Source organism: Larimichthys crocea, chromosome XVII (genome assembly GCF_000972845.2).
Source record: "Larimichthys crocea isolate SSNF chromosome XVII, L_crocea_2.0, whole genome shotgun sequence".
NCBI classification, from domain to species: Eukaryota; Metazoa; Chordata; class Actinopteri; family Sciaenidae; genus Larimichthys; species Larimichthys crocea.
Window position 1 is genome coordinate 8537844 of NC_040027.1, and position 20305 is coordinate 8558148.

At 41.8% G+C, this 20305-nt stretch overlaps 1 protein-coding gene across 1 annotated transcript; it reads left to right on the forward strand.

Moving 5' to 3' along the window:
* The first annotated feature begins 15505 nt into the window (after nt 1–15505).
* Nucleotides 15506–20046, forward strand: rgs4 (regulator of G protein signaling 4). The gene is made up of 5 exons (XM_027290637.1): nt 15506–15657; nt 15873–15983; nt 16782–16846; nt 18199–18362; nt 18800–20046. Exons 1-5 carry the CDS (start codon nt 15614–15616, stop codon nt 19043–19045), a joined length of 630 nt encoding a protein of 209 aa, XP_027146438.1. The 5' UTR covers nt 15506–15613; the 3' UTR covers nt 19046–20046.
* The last annotated feature ends 259 nt before the right edge of the window (nt 20047–20305 follow it).

The following is a 20305-nucleotide window of genomic DNA, read 5'->3' on the forward strand; positions in this document are numbered from 1 at the left end:
TGTCTCCAGACTAGAACATGCTGACAATAACACCTCCATGGGTAAAGACATTCTCTGTGACTCATTCTGGGCGTGTAGTATTTGTGCTGTTATCTTGGGGTTTAAAGTCGATCCAGAATGTGAGACCAACTCAGGCACTTCTGATGAACTTTGAGAGTGTCTCTAATTCTCCTTGGCCAAGCGTCAATAAATAATACAGCATAAGACATCAGAGGCTCCTGAACACTTTCTGAACTCCTCACTTCACCATTGACCTTTGACTTCAGCAATTTCTCCACAACAGTGTTTGAGTCATTGTACTTTCCATCAGAGCAAGAATGAGAGTGAGAGAAGATAAGAAAGTGTTAGTGCAGCAGTAAGTGCTGTGACAGTTCTTAAAAGGGTAGATGTATCATGTCCATTTGTTGGTAGTGTTGTAGAGGAGGTCCTCTCTGAAGAGCTGGAGGTCTTCAGGAGGTTTGAAGGTAGAGAGGGACGCCCCTGATCTGGTAGGAACTGGGAGGACGTTCCACCAAGAGTCTGGATTTACTTGTACTTTACACAAGGCAAGGCAACAAACTGCTAACTGCCTCCAGTCACTCCACCATCTCCACACATTTGCATGTCGATGTCCCCATTGGTGGATTAATAAATGAATGTTCTTTGTGACCACCAAGCATGAAGAACAACATCAGTTTTCATCTATTAGCATTTTTCTTATAGCGCACTATGGCAGCAACCACCGGACTGATATTTTGGGTATGATTATAGGTGTGACAACGTGATGACGTATGACATGCCAAGTGTTCCTTTAAGTTCCTAGAATTCCTGTTTTCTGGTATTCTCAGGGATTTACTGTGAGCCTACACTGTCTTATATCAGACACAAGGTGGTGCTAGAGTATTTTGCCACATCAGACTCACATGGAGGTACTTTGTACGTTGTTTACCAGTCTGATGTAATGCCACAATTCAGAATTAACCAAAAGATGAACATGTTCAGTAAAAGAGATGAAATCTTCCGGGAAAACACTGACTCAATCACCAAATATGACTTTATTCCAGTGCATTTGCATCAGTGCCTGCATGTCGTTACCTCAGGCATCCTGAACACACACACACACACAGATCTCTGACATTACCGATCAGCTGATTTATCAACAGTGATTCATGTCAGAAGGCTGTAACCAGAAGAAGAATGAGTCAAGCGGGAGACGATGAACAACTGCAGCTCTTGCCTGGGGCTCATCACTGAGAGACACTTTATTTCATCTGCCTTTCAGGCCACAGAGCTGAAAGAAGAATAATTTGATCTGTCACATGCTCACTTTGGTTTTGGACTCTTGTGTTTGTGTAAAAAGAAATATGTGAGGATTCGTACCATATTTTTGAGACATACCGCAGCTTTTCGGATGAATCCACACCTCTTATCAGACATTCTTTAGTGTACAGACCAGTCCTCCTCCCCATTAAAATAACATTTTTTCTCAGCTACATCATGAAAACATGTTACAGCTCACATTTCCTAAGCAAATAATAGCATGTGAGATAATAAACACCTCTACTATACAAGGCAATAATAAACTTCAAATACTCAACATCAGCTTGATGACCACCGCTACGACAGGAAAAACCATGCTTGCAGCGGAAGTAGTTCAGTTTGTAAGGACTTGGCTTGGGAACCACAGAGGTCCAAGGGCCCTGCTACATCAATCACTACCACATATTATTGAATTTCAGGCCTTTATGTCTAAAACTGGGCCACCACGTGTCACTAGAAGAGCTCTATTTGCCTTGGCAGTGATCCTACAAGTCTCTAAACTCTACTGGAGCGATTAAACACCATTCTTCCAAAGGATATTCCTTCATTTGGTGTTTTTATGTAGAGAGAGTTTCCCATTTTGTGTGTTCAGATGTGGTGACTGAACGCCGTCACATGTGATTACATCATTTTCATCAAACCATTCAGTGACCCCCTCATGCCCTAGATCAGAGACATTATCAACGTGGAAGAGAACTATCAGGATAGAAATCATCACTGTGATCAGCCAGAACAATATTGATTTGCAGTGACCCTTCTCTTTAAAAGGGACCAAAACCACGCCAGAAAAATAAATCAAAGCATAACTCAGTCATCAAATCCTCCCTTGTAGACGTGGCGTGTACCCCGTGTACACACGTATGGTGAAGGATGACTCATCTGACCATATTACCTTTTTGCACATCTCTGCAGACTATTAAGTGAGACCACTCAATTCTTTTCCTAGTGTTGTTTCCCATTTCTGCGCTGGCCCTCTGGGATCATGTGTTCACTGTGCTGGGGGGTCCAGTCCTCCCTCGAGGAGATACAGCTCAGGTTCAGCGAGTGCTCTGAACAGTATGTCAAAACCGTCCCTGACACACAAGAATCTCTTTTGGGTATTACATAAGATGTTCTATTTATTTTTTATTGTTTTGGTGAAATGTCAGTATGAGGAAGTAAATGTACCAATCCATGATGTCATGTCTTACATCAGCTCTCAATAACAAAACACCTGCTGTGACATAAGTGTGTCCAAAAAGAGGTGACTGATCAAACACTGAAGTACTGGAGCAGAAACACATGCATGTACTCGAGAATGTTCTTTTACTCCACTGCATTTATTGGACCGGATGGCTGGCCAGGTTTTTTGCAGGTAAACACAGAAGACAGAGGTCCTTATCATTGTTTAGCTTCAAAGGTTGCTCAGTGTTTTGGGTCGCTCTCTTCAGCTGTAAAGTTCAGTCTTAGAAATCTAAGCCGTTGTTTTTTTTTTTCCTCCTTCACTTTCAGGGCTGTTGTGTCACAACCTAAATTTCAGATGATCATTCACACATTTATATCATCCTGTTTAGATTACACCTCAGCAAGGCGTCTCTGGATCCTCTACAGCTGACCCAACATGGTGCTGCACAGCTGTTCACCAGGTCCAGAAGAACAACTCATATCACACCCACCTTATCAGCTTTACATTGACTTTCCATCAAGTTCAGGAATCATTTTATTGTTCTCGTTATCACATATAGAGCCCTGCATTGTCAGGCACCAGCTGCCTCATATCACTAGTAGGTCACTTAGGTCTTCTGACAGGGGCTTATACTGGTTGTCCCACGTGCCCGACTGAAAGCAAAAGGTGATCGTGACTTTGATTCTTGCTGTAGACTTTGTTGCTTATGTTTTATTGCTTGCTTCTTTATATTATATGAATTTTTCAAAAATCATTTTGCTCTTCTAACTCTGTGAAATGTGCTATGCTAAATAAACTGCAGTAAAAAGCCATAGCAGTTAAATAAAGTGATAATATGTTTGAGTTTTTCTGCCCTCTAGTGGACAAATATCGAGTAATGCACCATTAAGGGGCCTCCCAGCCTGCGCAGTGAAACCCCTTCAGATGATCCAGAACGCGGCGTTTGCCTGATCTACAACCAACCCAAACCTCACAATCCTCCTGAAGACTTGCAGCTCTTCAGAGAGGACCTCCTCTGCAACACTACCAACATCTGGACATGATACATCTACCCCTTGAAGAATTGTCACAGCACTCACTGCTTTGTACTTTCTTATCGCACTGTAAAGTGCATTTTACATGCAGGACTTCCACTAGTTATTGAGTTGTATTGTTATTTTTAAATCAATCAAGAAGTATTTCCTCACCACTGAAAGTTTGGACCCATAAAAAGCTGTGCAGCCGCTGCAAGTTACTGTGACGTGATTATGCATTGAATGACCTTTAAAGGATGTAGCTCTCTGATTCTGAGCCTTGAAAGGAAAGAACAGTACATGTTGTGCCTGAATAATTCATGTGGGATGGCAAAATTGACTTGTTGACGTGAAACAGAAAACAGTTGTTCCATCCTCAAATTGCATTATTGAGCGGTTCTTACTTGGATTAGTAGTTAGAGTAGTTAAGAAACAGGCAGGATTCTAAACTTGATACTGAAAAAACACAGAATATAACTAGTTTATTGTTATTGTGAGTGTCATCTGGATTTCTTAAAAGTCACTTAACTGTCTTAACTCAATTGTGGCTGATTCATGCATGCGAGTTTTATCAGCCATGTGAGATCTCAGTGTTTTTCAGTGGCAAATGAATTCTACACTGTTGTTTACAATGCTCTTATCTTTGCACTAAATTTCAGGTCGGACAACAAATTGCGGTAAAAAGCATTTTTAGCATTTCTGTTTTTGACGGAGCCTTTACTAAACCGCGTGAAGGTCAACAGAGCAGACTGCACCAGACAGGAAATCCGACACAGAATCAACGGAATACCCTTTCAAAATAAAACACAATACGCAGTTTATATTGGCACCAGGTGAGCAGTCAATCGATCAAAGGGTCTCAGCATGGACGATGAGAGACTAATTGTTGAAGTGGAACAACACACAATAATTTATGATAAAGGTGCTAAAGCTGAACTTTGAACCTCTAAGAGTCAGATTACAGCAGCACAAGAGAAAGGCTTTGCCACAATCAGTGCATTCGCTCGCATTGGTGAAGTAACTCTGTAGATTGCTTATTAGATGTGGTGCAACATCCCCTTACATACTTCTACCAGAGTGTGAACTGCTCTACAAACGAGCCATGGTTTATGGTTTCAAACATATAGTATATCTTAAATAAGCTGTGCCTGAGCCTTAACAAGTTTTTCAGAAGCCTTTGAAAGGATGGAAGATCCCAGAATTGTAGACACTTGAGTCAGTGCTGATTCACCAAAAAAAGAAGACAGAAATTTAACATTTAACAATTTTTAACCTAAACTGCTTGCAAACACACAGAGTAACTATTTATCTACTAAAATACAAAGATCATTTTGTACCATTCAAACACAAAGGAAACAGCCTGACATTTAGACATCTGAATCATTGCTAACAGTAGAAAATAGTCCAGTGTCCAGCACTTTGATGACTATTTCAGCTAGTGGGAAAAATACTTCACAATCAGAACTAACGGGAAGCTGCACAGGCTGTTTTTAGGTCGACTAACGCCGCGTTTCAGAATCCTTTATTCCTCCTTCCTTGCTCAGATTTGCTAATTTTCCTGGTTTATGTTCTTCTAAATATGCTTCTACATGTGTAAACATGCTACGTACTTTGTTGAGGTATTTTATTTTGAAAATCCTCCGGATTCTCTATGCTGTTTCTGTGTCTGGCTTCCTGTCAGCTCGAGGTGCTCTGTGGAAAGTGGTGCGGGTTGCTCGTGGCGTCCGTCAAAAACAGCTGAGCAGAGACCCGTTTCTGAACTGGACCACGGTGGAGCCGGTGGGGTTTTGAAACATTGACTAGAGCGACCACGTATCGCTGCGATGACCACAACATGCAACACACCTGGTGAGATTTTAGGGGTAATAGAAATATCAACACCCCGGCTACTACAGCTTCCATCAGATTTAATTACTGCAAACTAAAAAATGGATTCACCAAAGTTCTTTAATGTTTTCAGCTGAACTCACTTTCTAACCTAACGTTCTTGCAGTGCAGTGGAAAAAAGTATTTTGCACCATCTTTTGTTTTATTTGTGCATCATTGAGCACCATAGAATTCCTGTATTTGTTCTTTTGTTGTTTATTTGACTTACAGCTCGTGTTCAGGACGACAAGTTTGACTTTTTATTAACATTTGTAGAAATACAAAACTTTGTAAGTCTTGGGGACAGATAAAGATTTCACTGAGGTCATGCTGCTAACAATATCAACTGTTTACTTCTCTTCTGGGACCCCTGGTGATATTTACCACTAATATATATTACAGCAGAAAGCAGAAACACGTGCTCTGACTCTGACAGGCTGTCTGCTGATATTAAAGACATGCTGGATGCGTTATAAACCATACGCGCTCTGACGTTATCACAGCAAAGCACAGTTTCCTTTTTTTTCTTCTTTCCTGTCATGTGAGAGAGACCCTGACGTTTGTTATTACGCAGACCGTCCTTCAGTGCAACAGTTGTGGCTTGTGGCTACGACATGGCTGACCGTCGGTCACCCGAAAACACTTAAAGGCCGCGTGCAGACTTTCAGTTTGTCTCCCGAGGAGCCCGCGGTCTGATCGTAGCAGACAGTGTTTATTGTCGACATAACTGCAATAATGATGATATTTATGGAAGGATGATGTGTGCACTAAATTAAATAGCAGTGGCTGTTTTATGAACCATTAAATTTGAACCATTAGGTCAACAGCCAGATGACCAGCAGAGCTTGATTTGTGGAGCATAATAAATGTGGCATAACACTATTACAGTGATGATTTGGTCATGACGGGAGGTTTCACAAACAAATGATTTACCTAGGAGCATATTTATGTGAGATTTTGTGTTGCTACCACAGGGGTAGGAACAGGAGGTTTTCAGGCCCAAATTGCAGGGGAATGCTGAGCTGGTGTCATGCCAGAACAGGAGCTCGGCAAGTGGGCGGTATAACTGGGCTCAGCAGCAAAGGGAAGGGAAATTAAACATTCGTTAACTCCGCTGATGTCTTTTTTTCTGCATTAACGAGAGAGCGTCAGCAATCTGTTTTCAATTACTTGGTTTGTTATAACTCCAACTGTTGCAAACAATGGCAGCAGCTTGGCCTTGCTGAGATTGGCAATGACATTTTAGTTTTAGCATCAAGCCAAAGAAGCAGAAGCGTGGCCTTGTGTGCGCCTGTCAGCGTTACATCGTTTGTCAAAGGGATTCAAGAGGTGTTCATGAGTTATAGACGAGGAGGTGAAGCACTAAATCTGCACACACACCATACAAATACACACACTCATCCATCATCACGATGATCGTGTTAGATCAAAGCTGTGAATACGGCTGATCACCATCAGCTGTTCTGATAGATATCTTTAACCTGCATGCTGTTCCACACGTAGACCCATCACAGCTCATTATGGCCCGCCACGGCCGCTGTAACCTCCTCTCTCCCTCTTGTACTAGCACCACGAGTTCTGTGTTACGGGTCATTTACCCGAAGCTGGAAAAGTCAGCGGCTTTGTTTGGGTTTGATGTGCTAATAGTCACGACCGAGGGCGTACGATGAAAGCTGTCTTTACAGTAATCCCTGAGCAAGCCTTTATTATTGGAACCAGCCAGTGTTTAAAGTGTCATGCAAGACAAATCTCCTCAGTTACAATATGTGACGCTTTCATAAACAACTGTTGTAGCCCCGTGGAGGTCCTTATGAGGCTGACGGAGAGAGGCCTGCACCGTGTCCACATGAGGAATTCAGCCTTCATTGCAGCAACAGCACACATGTAGCCATTTGGTGACATCAGGCAGTGTTTTGCAAGTTAATGCAACAGTTTGCATGAACTAGTTCATGTTCATAGTTTAATTAGTGGCTCATGATTGCCCATAGGTTTGTCTCTATGCATCAGTCATGTCCCAGTGTACCTTGATAAGCATAAGCAATCATGGGTTTTGAACTAAGTCACATTCATTTCTTTCATTCTGAGTTATTCTAATAGAGCCTTTTCTTACCGACACCTTCCAAGCCCCCAATTGCTGCCAAAGCCCGATCCTGACAGAGTGAATTACTGTTTACTCCTAAACAATCATAGACAGAGATTATTTCTATAAAAAGACCAATGCAAGTGTGTATATCACCACTTCAACAGTGCGTCAGTGTAGATACAATGAGAATTTTATTTAACCTACATGATTTGGTTCATAAACATATCATAGATTCATATACTTGGTTCGTGGTCGTACAAATTCAAAGTGGTTGACTTGGTTTTTGCAGAGGCACAATCTGCATACAAATGTGATTTTATTTTTTCAAACTCAACATGAACCTTTCATCTGTATGTGCAAGCATGTGTAAATAATCAGCAGCAGCTGTAGCTCAGAGACTCTGTTAATAATCACGAGCTTCACCACCTTCCTCTGACCATTACAACCTTTTTCTTTTCCTTCCTCACACCTTTCTCCATTTCTAATCCAAAAGAGGTGAAGAGGTGTGAAATGGGAAGACGTATCGAGCAGGTTGTCATGGTAAAGGTCTCAAAGTGTATACTGCTCTGCTGCACCTTACCTGGTGAGTCATAATTGGAGGACAACTGAGGTGAATGTATTCCACCAAACTATTATGAACAGACTAAGGTCATGGCCTCTCCACGCAATGTTCATATGATGCGTAGCTGTTATCATTACTCCATGAGTAATCAGGATATTTTGAAATGTTATGCCAGCCACTGCTTTTGCTTTTCTCAAGAGCTTTCACTGTAAACAAGCCAAGTCATAATGGGAAAATTATGTCAGACTGGGACTGATAGTTGCTTCCCCTTCATTTCCACAGCCCTCCTGACAGATTTACCCGTCACGTCGAGTGTCTCCCGCGAAGACAGATGGAGCTCTTGACCATATGAGATCTGCAATTATCCTTTGCTAACTGTCCTCTGCGTAACTCATGGGAACAAAGCTGATGGCTTATGAAGGACCCTGCTGTCCCTCCTCTGAGGAGCTGTGAGATCAGCGGGGATGAGGAGAGGACATCATTTATTGAGACAGAGCCACTTTACCGATGCAATTCTCTGTCACTTGATGTGGTTTATGAGGGTCTATATCCGCAGCCCTGATGCTGCCTTTGTTCCTGTTAACCTTTGGAGCCATCAGTGTAATTGTAAATATGACGTGACCCACACCAGCGCACATTAACACACTGTATTTTAGACTCGGATGATCGCCTTCCTACTGGCCTGGTAGCTGGATGAGATTAGCAGTATTTCAGGTTATTTCAGGCGTCTTGTTTTGGTCAAAACAAAACGGGCTGGAAGTCTGTGACGCTTTGCTTTGGAAACACGACAGGCGGAAAGAAGAATTTCTACTCTGAATCTTTATTTAAACACTGTCAACACATGGCCTACAAATAAGGGTGGTATTAGGTCACTCTAACTTAAGAGTGTGATACAAGAATGTTCAAGGATGTTCCATCCTGCAACATAAAACGCTTTTTATATCAAAAGACCTCTTATGGGTGTGCAAATAGTTGCCTTTCTTACCTACAGTCTGATTTCGTTTCACAATTAGATGGACTTTACAGTGTGAGTAAGATTTGCTTTGAGGCAATCTTTCCCCAACGTACGAACCAAACAGTTGCCCTAACACTGACCTAGTTTTGAGTTTGAGGATTTAGGACTTGTTGGGTCAGCGTGTACTTCTTCACCTCTGGCAACAAAGGAGTGTCGAGCTGTAAGATTCCAGTTTCCTGTGAACAGCAAAACAGATTGAGAAGTGTGAACTGACAAGACAAACGTTTCTTCTTTCCCCAAGACTTACTTTTTTACGGACATTTGTACATACATACGACTCATACAATATTAAATCGTCAAGTTCTTTTTGTTTTCCTAATTGAATATTTGTCAAGTTGTCCGGAAAACCTTTATGTATACCTGAGATGTTTCACTACCGTAACCAATCAAAGATGTAAAATATACTGCTGAACAGTGTTGGGCAGTAACTCATAACCTCCCTGAAAGTTGTTTCATGAATGATCTGCATTAAGAAAACTTTCCAAAATAACCCTCAGGGAGGTTCACTGTGGGGGTCCAGTGAAAGAAGGGGTTAGGGCTGATTCAGACAAAAACCCCCAAGGCCAAATTTTGTTCCCAGTCCAACCATGGCTGGAATTATTCCAATACTCAGAAGGGAAGCTGACAAGACCATTGCTGTCAAATATAGTGGTAATGTTACAGAGCTACACTGAAAAAAAACACCTGAAACTCCTACAACGACGTGGAAATAACCCTCAAAGAAAAGACGTCTGTGGCTGTTGGAGTCTCCAATTACTATGATTTTATCAGGGAAGGGTGATCAGAACATCTTTGTCAAATGTAGAGGTAATGTTCCAGACGTCCTCTGCTTAAACCTCCTGAAACCTCTGCAACGAGGGTCACGACACCGTAAAGCTCGTCCCAAACATTGGTGACCGAGGAGGATGGCGGTAACCCTACAATAAGCAGGTTTGAAATGATGAACAGCAACAAAGAACTAATGAGGCTTGTGTCTGGATGTGTGTTAGACGAAATTGCCTCTCCATCATTCAGACAGATCCTTCGGACCAGTGACAGGCAACAGAAGAACGAACAGGTAAATCAATGATTTGTGAACAGAGGTTGTTTAGAAGATTGAACCAGGTGTGCTTTTCATCTCGCCATAACTTCGATGGATTCATAGGCTGCAGAAAGAAACTGCTAGTTTTTTGCAGCCTTAGCTGCTCTTACTGGGTGATTACCCCGGCATTCACATTCAAATATATAATATATGACTGTTGGGAAGGGTGATAATTAGGTATTGCTTTTAAAAAGAGTAATGATTAATACATTACCCTGCTGCTGTAATTGTGTCCTGAGTTCTGTTCTTGCTGTCCATCGACAGGGTCTTACCTAACGCCTGGATATCTGTGGCTATAGCTGCTACACCACCTAATGAGATGCTGTTGTGGTTGAAAAGGCCTGTTGAGAGATGAGGTTGGCTCTTTCAGGTGCGATGTGTGTCCATGTGTGTGTGTGTGTGTGTGAGGAGCCATCATCACCTTTCTGCTGTGTAAGCCTGGCCTCTGGCGCTCTAATCATATCCTGCCGTCTGGATCAGCGCCGGTTAGCTGCAGGAGATTGCAAGCCAGAATTCATAATGAGCCCCTGGCTGACAGAAAGCAAATAGAGCCTTTACATGTTGAGGTCCACCTTGTTTCATCTGCTCCATGCATACATATCTGTTTTATGAATCACCGATCCTGTTCTCTCCTTTCAGAATCAGAAATTTAGATTCAGGCAGAGCAGATCTCAGTCACACTGAGCCACACAGCAGACAACAAATTCTACATTAGCTTTCCTGCCCAAGTCTCGACCTCATCTAACTCACAAACATGAGCACCCATCTCCGTCTTCCCAACACAACATCGATTCGCAGACGAGATGTAGCTAATTAGCTGCAGTGTTACACTGTGTGTTATCAGGAATGCTTCTTAATTTTCTGGGAAGACGTCTGCATTTAAGGACAGAAACAAAGAAATGACATTATGTGATATGATTTTTTTGTTTAATAAAAATGGAAAACTATTCAGAGAAAGAAGAGCTCAGCAAGACACTGTATTAGTTATTATGTTTTCATGTACAAACATCATATTTACACTGTAGCTGGAAGATCTGTGAGCGTTACAGTGCCGGTGTTAAGAGCTAATAGAAGGGTCACAAAAATCACCCACCCAATACAATTAATTCTAAAAAAGAAAATGTTTTTGTCTAAGTCATGTAAGTTATAACACATTTAAATCATGAAATATTTTTGACTCAGGAAAGAAAAATAGTCTTACAAAGTCAGGAATGAACTTTTAAGCCAACACAGGAGAAAAGACGCTGATGAAGAACACATGATTAGCTCGGTGCTGCTGTTTTAAGGACGTTGTGAGTACATCGAGCCTTACAGCCAGAATTAAAAACAGAAAACACATGTACAGCTTCATTTGTACATTGTAGCATTCAGTACAACCGCTTCAGCTCCAGCAGCTTACTTGGCCTCCATTTTCACGATGCCGGTGGTCCCTCCACTTCAGCCATGCGGCCGAAATGGCGACCACAGAGGGTGAGACGTGTCCAGCGTCCCACACTCAACTTTTTGACAGTGATTCATGTGGGTACTTACAGTCCACTGACTTACTCGAAGTGTATAAATGGATGTTTGCACGTGGAGTTTTTGGACAGGTATACAGGTTGTGTGTTTTTAAACTAATCATTTTTTAATTGCCACATCTGAACCATTTTTTACTTCCACAGATGCATTTAAGACAGTCCAGGTAATCTGTTGGCTGTGACAACCCGTTCTCACTCTCGAGACTTTAAATACCAACGTTTTGTCACATACATCTTTTAGCAAGAGAAGCACCAAGCTTCTCCAATGAGTCTGCATGAGGTTGGATACAGAAAACCAAAAGTCACGATTGACTAAGTTTTAAGTTACACAATGTTACGACGCTAACCACGTGTTTAAAAAAAGGAATCACGTTCAGGCACCGTGTGCGTCAGAAGCACGTGTAGGCTGTGAACATTTGCAGCTACAATATATGTATGAACTTTTCTTCTGACGTGACGTGAGAATAAATTAAATAAAGACACAAATGTCATCAAAAGAAGCATCGTATTCCCCTAAAAATACATTTCTCATGCGTGACATTTTCCTACGGATGTAATTTCTCAGCAATCACAGAGGTCTTTGTTCTGTATTATTATAGATTATAGGGAGGAAGCACATTTATCATTTAAAATACCATTCGCCAAATGCACAAGCAGCCATTACGACCTCCTCTCTGATTGTAGTGAAGTCTTCAGAACTCGGTTCCCTTTAAAGAACGAATGAATTCAAACCGTGTGGCCATTGGCAGCCGTCCTCGCTCTAAATGCCTACATATGTTGGCTTACAAATACCAGGAAAGGTACATTTGTGCTTCAGCTGCTCATAAATCACTCAGAGAAAAAGAATCCAATGTGCTTTTAGGCATCAGATAAAAAGAAAGCCACAGATTTAGACACGAGGTGCATTCTTCAGAGGGTTAACCTCTCGACTTCGGAGATACATCTGCTTGATCTCATTTAGTCATTACCTCCGAGTGAAGATGCAGATGTTGAAACAGTTTGTCCTCTCACGCTGAGATGAAACCAATCTGCACGGCTCGTGTCTGAGAGGCTTCGCATTCCCCCGACGCGTACTTTACAAAGAAGTGTCGGGATGATAATTGGAGCTCGAGTGCTTCTACTGCAAAACAAAGAGGCGTGCTTCAGCTGCAGCTCAAGGTTTTGATTATGTTTTTAATATTTCATTCATATTCAACTATAAATGATATCACACCCCTAAACACTGTGTGGTCAGCCAAAAACTAGGCGGTTAAGCTCAGGCACAGAACCTGACATCTCATCTATAAACCGACTTTTGTACGTTGGATATCCTCAAACATAACGCCTCTCACACGGTCATCCTAAATCGATCCACCGCATCAAGATATGACAGCTGAACCAGTTTTGATTATGTTGATTATTTCTTGTTGTCTAAATTAAGAATATATGAAAAGTTATACATTGTAATACTGTTTTATGGTGCATATCAAGTGTTTTCTGATCTGCCAGTTGAGGAAATAGTTCACAAAAAACAATTTCGACTGTTAGTAGGAGGCAGGATGTGAGCAGCAGTTTCCAGTGTAAATTCCACACAATCTGCCAAGCAACCACCTCCAGTTTTGTCCTTTCCCAACACACAAAAAATACTTTTTGTCAGCAGGAGCATGTCCTCACATTCGTCTTATGCGATAGCTTCAACCTGAAGGTCTTCGAGTAGCACGATGGAGCCTGTTTCGTTTGGATCCTGCACATGCATGCACACGTGTAACACATACACATGCACCAGAGGCGTCATGTTATTCAGCCGATCTACAGGTGGCAGAAATAAGCCCAGATATGTTGCAATGATCCTTCGGGATGTAAACAAGGATGTAAACAAGGCTGGATGTAACTGGAGGAAGGAAATGCACTCCACATTGGTTAGACGTCAAAGATACACAAATCACAGCCCACACTCAAGCTAATGGTTCATATGCAGTGTCTCTGCACTGATTTGTAAACATAGACCTCTGTATTAATTCTGTGTCTGTACCTGAAAACAATAATAACCACATTCAGGCATTCTTAGGAAACATAATCCCGTCTTGAGCTGTCGGTGAGGGTCTGATGTGATTTTTTAGAGATGGAGGAGGACGAGGATTCATCAGACTTGAGATGGATGAGCTTTGTGGCTCTGCGGTGCTCGAGGTTTGGACTGTCTCTAACTGTTGCTCAGCAGCGGATACAAAAGGTCAGTCCTATTCAAGCTGCGGTGCCACTTCCTATTTGTTCTATCTCTGTATTCATCGCTGATTGAGCAGGTTGATTATAGTTATTAGACCTGGTCAGAAATGGAAAGAGAATTTCAACATGCAGGTCCCCAAAGATCTGCTGTAACACATGTCCCATTGAAACCATATGCAGGTTTTTATGAAGTATTAAAATAAGTATGCAGGCTGGTGACGGACAACGCTGAAGCATAATGCCATATAAAAAAAACATCTGCAAATGTCAAATACATTGCAGATGGTGGTAAGACGGCCTCTGGAGAAGAAAACAAGAACGTGTTGTCTATGATCGCACGCCTTACGTCATCAAAACAACAGTGTGTACAGTGTGTGGTACAGTGTGTGGAGGGCGGCGGTGACACAGATCCACGGACATGAAAAACAACAAAGTGTTACATCTTTGATTCATGCTTTGTCCTTGTGAGGTTTAGTTGGCAATGACTCAACATTCACAGTTTTATCAGTCGACAGTTTTTCAGTTAGAACAATGAAGATTGTTTTTTTATAGCTCAGCTCAACACGACTGAGGTAGAACATATAGAAATAAATAAATATAAGTTTAACATACAGCGTCATTTAAAAGAATGTGTTTTATGTGTATTTAATTCCATGTGAAGTCAGAAAATAATGTGTTTTATGTGTATTTAATTCCATGTGAAGTCAGAAAATATTTGTGTTCTGAGTTTGTCAGACCCAGCCAAATTTGAATGATTACAAATATCGACGAGTTTATGAAGTGAGGTGTCAAAAATCAGGTAAAAATTAATTCACAGCTCCAGGACTAAATGTGAATTCATCTCTGTCTCTCTGCTCAGGGCGGCCTCAGCGTGTCATCGAGCCACCCTTTAAGGACCGCCCACAAAAATCCTGAGACTGAAAACTGGGGTAAAAAAGTTTGAACCTCTAACTCCACATTTCAGAGATACATCATTCAAAGTCTTTTCAACTATTGTCCAACATATTTAACGCGTTTTGAAAGAAATCTCTGAATTGACTTCACACAGACTTTAACCTGCCTCTGGTGTTTCCTCACTGCATGATCATGAGAACCTCAGTCTGTGTTTTCTTTTTGAAATCATCATTATTTGGGATTTGTAAAGAAACTTCAGACACGCGGTTGCTGTGACAGGTATGTAACAACGTAAGAACGAACAAGGTCACGCATGAAAGATGCAAAGACAATGCTATTGGACAATAATTAAAAATCTTCCGCAGAGCGACCTTCAGAGTTTTCTGTTCAGGGAATGACCCCTGCAGAGCACGATGTAGTACAACAGTGGGTCACAAAGAAGGGTTTTATTCAGGGACTCGCCTGTAAACTCTCACTGCTGTGTGTTGAAGTACGAGCACCAATCGAAACTAAACAACAACACCACCCCTCAAATACCTCCCTGAAGTTTCTTTCCATGGAGACACGACTTGATTGATTCCTCAAAGCTGGAGACGTCGCCTCCCCCTCAGTGAAAAACACCTTTCTGTTTTGGTTACATACGATCACATCTGCTGTAAATTTCCCCCAATTTCTCTGCCTGTCTGTCTCTCCCTCTCTCTCCTTCTCTCTCTCTCTCTCACTCCCCCGTCTTATGTGATTGGTCAGTTTTCTGTCATCGTGCACTCCGGAGCTATAAAACCACTGCTGGGGGTGGAGACACCCACAGCCTAGTGTCTTATCCTGGAGAACGCTGCTGTATAAACTCTCACGCACTGTTGCTTCCTTCTCCTCATTCACAACAACACTACTGCCTTTGGATCTTTAAGGCTGCATCATGTGTAAAGGACTTGCAACACTTCCAGCGACGTGCTTGAAAAGGTAAGACAGGTGGATAAAAGTGTTTTAGCTTTTTGAAAATCTTTAACTGTGTGTGCTGTTCTTTTATGATTTTTTTATATTGAGATATTGTAATTTTGAATCAGTGAATGACTTGTAAACAGTTATTTATATAGAAAAGTAGCAGTTGTTAATCACTTGGATGTTATGACCCAAATGCGTTGGACTGACTCTCCTGTCTTCTTGTCTCTGCACAGTGCCAAAGACATCAAGCACAAAATAAGCTTCTTGCTCCAGAAGCCTGAAGCCCAAACAGCAGATCAGAAGCCAGTGAAAGAGAAGACCGCCACCGCCGCCGCTGCAAAGAGGTCAGAGGAATTAATGTCTCTGCAATTTGTGAATGAATTCATAAAAACAAATGTTCACTCTTCCCTTCCTGGAATTCAAAAAAGACATCTCGACCCCATTCACACGGATCGTGATTTAATAAACAAGCTTTCCATTTCATGCACGTGAATTCATTAATTGCATTCCCATCTGGATAATCACCTCCCGTCAGCAGGTTGGCAACAATAACAATGAGCCGGACCTTTCATTCGCAGTGACATGAAACCCGTTCAGACAGTCAGAGATAAATGAAAGTGTTCAGCAGCAGCGGCAGCATCACACATACCACTCACTGCATAAAGACAAGCTGTGCATGACTCTTTTCTAACTGGGTGTAGCTATTTAATTACATCCATTAATGCTGCAGTGATGAAATCTTTAACAAGGCATCATTGGACAGATGACGCACGCTGGCGTGATTAGATTTCCTGTATTGATCAGTTAATTGGTGCAGCTGGGATGTGGAGCAAAGGGAAACGTCTGAAAGTTGGAAATACTTCTCGACATGACAGGAAGCCAGCAGGGTGCCCTCTTCACCTGTTCAACAGAGCAAATACTGCTGCGACACATAGCTGATTAAACCTCATTTACATGCACAAATGAATGGATTTTATGCAGACTTGATGATAGATGATAAAACTCTAAATGAAACCAGATCAGATACAGCCTCAACGTGAATTTTGTGAGTCTCCGTCACCGTATAGCTTACAGAGAAATCGCAGCATGCATGTTGCAGCTTTTCTCTTTCTAAACGTCTCGTTCCATGTCTGTGCTTTCAGGGCGCCTGCTGCAGCCGAGGTGGGGAAATGGAAGGAGTCTTTCAGCCACATGATGAGCAGTGAAAGTAAGTGTTATCTTATTACTTCACAACCAATATGAAAGAAAACTGTTCAAGCTTGAAGTCGAAGACTAATGAGATGATAATAATAATACTGACGCTGGCAGTCATTAGTTCTCCAAACAGTAATCTCGATTAAGAAGAACTCGATTAAAAAAACCAAACATCACCATTCTCATGTGACATGACAGCACTGTAATCATGGGAATATTATCAGACGAGGCCGTGACCTTCGCATTCCTCTCTATTGGTTGCCAGTAAGGTTTTTGGCGATCTCGACAGTGACGCTTCATCTGTTACTTCACTTTTGGGAAGGCCCCAAATTTACGGTAAAACTGTAGAAGATTTGTTCACAGTGATTAATTAAGTAGGATCACCAACCTCTGACACATTAGAGAAAGTTAAAGACGACTTGGCTGGATGCAAAGTGAGCACGCACACACACACACACACACACACACACACACACACACACTCTGATGCATTCTCATGCTCTGGTCTTCTGCTACGTGTCACTAGACACTGCTTGATGGCCCCTTAGAGAACGCTGACCAGTGCCGAGTGTGTTTGTGTCTACGTGAGTGTGATTCTCAGAGGACTTAAGCACAACACACACACACACACACACACACACACACACAGGAGCAATGGCCTTGCGGGAACCAGCTGAGTCCTGACCCGCTTCATTCCATGACCTCATCGACTGACCTCCAACATCGTCCTTCCGTCTTTCCTCTCGACTCTCGTCAGCTCTCATTGGTCCCATCTTCTTCTGTTTATCTTTAGGTGGCCTCAGTGGTCTCCCTCCATCCGTCTTCTTAAGTCACAGAGGATTTTGGGACAGTTGTGCTGCAGACGTTAATCATTTTTGATAGATATGATCCTACAGAGACCCGAGCGGGTCTGTGTGTACTGTGGCTGGTTTGGTTATTGGAAAACACTTCTGTATCTCAAAAATGCAGCAATCACAACCAAAGCCAGGAACCGTGAAAGATGTTATTTTCTCTTTGGTAGATGAACAAATTTTAAGAGACCTTCTCACCCATTGCAATGGATGAGAAGCTCTCTTGCAGGTGTTGGTACCTGAAATCGACCAGTGTAACTGATTCTCTGCAGTCAGTTGAAATACCTCGGGCATGGCTGCATGATCCTAGTCTTTTAAAGGAAAAGCATTTATTACTCTGCGTTAACCCTCTGGGTCCTATCAATGCCCGAATCAATTGCTTTCACAACAAGCCCAGAGAGTTAATGATGAACATGACTCGGCCCTGCCATTGTGTGTTACCTTAAACCTCTACACTGGGTCTTTGAGGTGCATTGGATGTTAAACAGAAACATGTTTTTTCTGCTTGCATTAGCGGGTCGCATCGTCTTCACGAGTTTCCTGAAGTCGGAGTTCAGCGAGGAGAACATGAACTTCTGGGTCGCCTGCGAAGACTACAAGAAGATCGCCCCCTCCAAGTTGGCGACCAGAGCCAAGCAGATCTGCCAGCAATACGTTGATGTGGATGCTCCTAATGAGGTATTGACTTTTATCTGTACATATAAAACATCTTGGCTTGTATGAGGAACCTGTATCCACATGTTACATCATGAAAGACGAGTCTGAGGAAGGTGATTAAAGAGAAGCTAAGAAAAGGAAGATGTTATTAATTGTGCAACACTGACTTCAGTCCACTGGGCTTCCTCTTATTGAAAACATGGAAAATCAAAAACACAAAATCAAATTGAAAGGCTGCAGAGCTTCTCCTTATAATTAAAATGTGAACAATACTGCCAAAAACTGAAATTAGCCACTAACAAAACCAATAAAAATTCACTGAACATAAACAATAGCTCCAATAATTTAGGTTTTTAGATGTTACAGGAGCAATAAAAGCTAATAAGCTTTTATGTTCATGGTCTTAAAATGCAGATTTTGTTTTAGTATCTTAATCTTTCCCCTTTCTTTCCTCTCAGGTAAACTTAGATGCAGCGACCAGAGAGGAAACGAAGCAGAACGTCGAGAGCGCCTGCCCGTCGTGTTTCGACGAAGCTCAGAAGATGATCTACACTTTAATGGAGAAGGACTCCTACAGGCGCTTCCTCAACTCCAAACTGATCCAGGATCTGTGTCAGACCCAGACCACCAATTCTCAAGAGAAGAAGGAGAAGAAAAACTGTGACTTTGCGGAGAACAGGCAGGTGTTAACCGGTGGCGCCTAAACGGCGAGCGAACAGGAAAGAGTAGAGGAAGGTGCCAAAGACTGAAAATGTATGAGAAGGTAGACGCTGGTCTGGTTTGTGTCCAGTGTTTAAAGAACGGAAGAAACAGAGGTTAAGAAGGTGACTTAAAAGTTAACGTGACACATGGTCAAGCATTTATAACTTTTTTGATACTTGCTGTTAATTCTTGGAAGTCATTTAAAGTTTTGACGTGATGTCCACATTTGCCCATTTCTGTCTTCACCATCAGCTGCCGAATCACAAAAAAAGATTAAGTGACTAAATAAATATATCAGTGTACGTACAGATGTTTGCATTATGAAGTGTAGCTCCTGGTTTCACCTGCTCTTCAAGTCATAGCCAGACCCACAACAGAAACTCTACCTAAATCTGAAGCTACCTCCACTCAACACACACCTTTAAAAACAACGCAATGTAGCGACTTCTTTATAACACAGACACCAAAAATCAGTGAGAACTGTTAGAAGAGTAGAGGTGACTAACCTATCAGTATTAGTACATTTACTACAAGCTCCGTATGACTCATCACATGTTCATGGAAAAGCTAAAGGATACTGACGTGTTGTCGTCACTCTCTCAGCATGGCTGTGCTGTAATACAGAAGATATCCGCACCGTGCCAAACGTTGACTTTGTGTGTACTTCTAGTGAGAATTGTAAGCATGCTTCAACATCTCTGTATCGATTTTCTGTTGCATGTCGTATAATCACTTAACCGCAGCCGATTAAAGTCAAATTGTGAGTCGTTTGATTTGGACGGGTTCCCCCGCTGTTCTGTTCACATGTTTATTACTGTCATTCGTGCAGGGGGAACTTACTGGTGTGTTTATTTTCATTGAATGTATATCCGGCGGCCTTGCTCACTAAAATGTATCTTGTGATGAACTACAAACTGTATGTATATTTATTAAATAACGTCATTGTCCTATTTATATCGTCTATGACTATTCACAAATAAAATGATGTGTTGGATGATCAGAACTCTGTGTGGTTAGTCTGAGTTTGACTAACAGTCTAACAACTCTATGAGGCTGCACTTGATCATTTTCTTTTTCTATGTCCGCATGCTGACCTGCATTTTTCCGTACTTTGCTGTTTCGAACTTGTCCAACTCTCCGAGGATCGAGGATGAATTTAGTCCATAAATCTTTTTTCCAAGAACCGGTAATGTCAAATAACATTACTCACAGAAACAGAATGTTAGTGAGTGCAAGATGCTTCTTATTAATGGTGGTGCAAT

Coding starts and splice junctions, on each gene's coding strand:
- rgs4 (XM_027290637.1), top strand. CDS start 15,614: ATGTGTAAAGGACTTGCAACACTTCCAGCGACGTGCTTGAAAAG. Junction 15,984..16,781: donor ACCGCCGCCGCTGCAAAGAG/GTCAGAGGAATT, acceptor CTGTGCTTTCAG/GGCGCCTGCTGCAGCCGAGG. Junction 16,847..18,198: donor CCACATGATGAGCAGTGAAA/GTAAGTGTTATC, acceptor TGCTTGCATTAG/CGGGTCGCATCGTCTTCACG.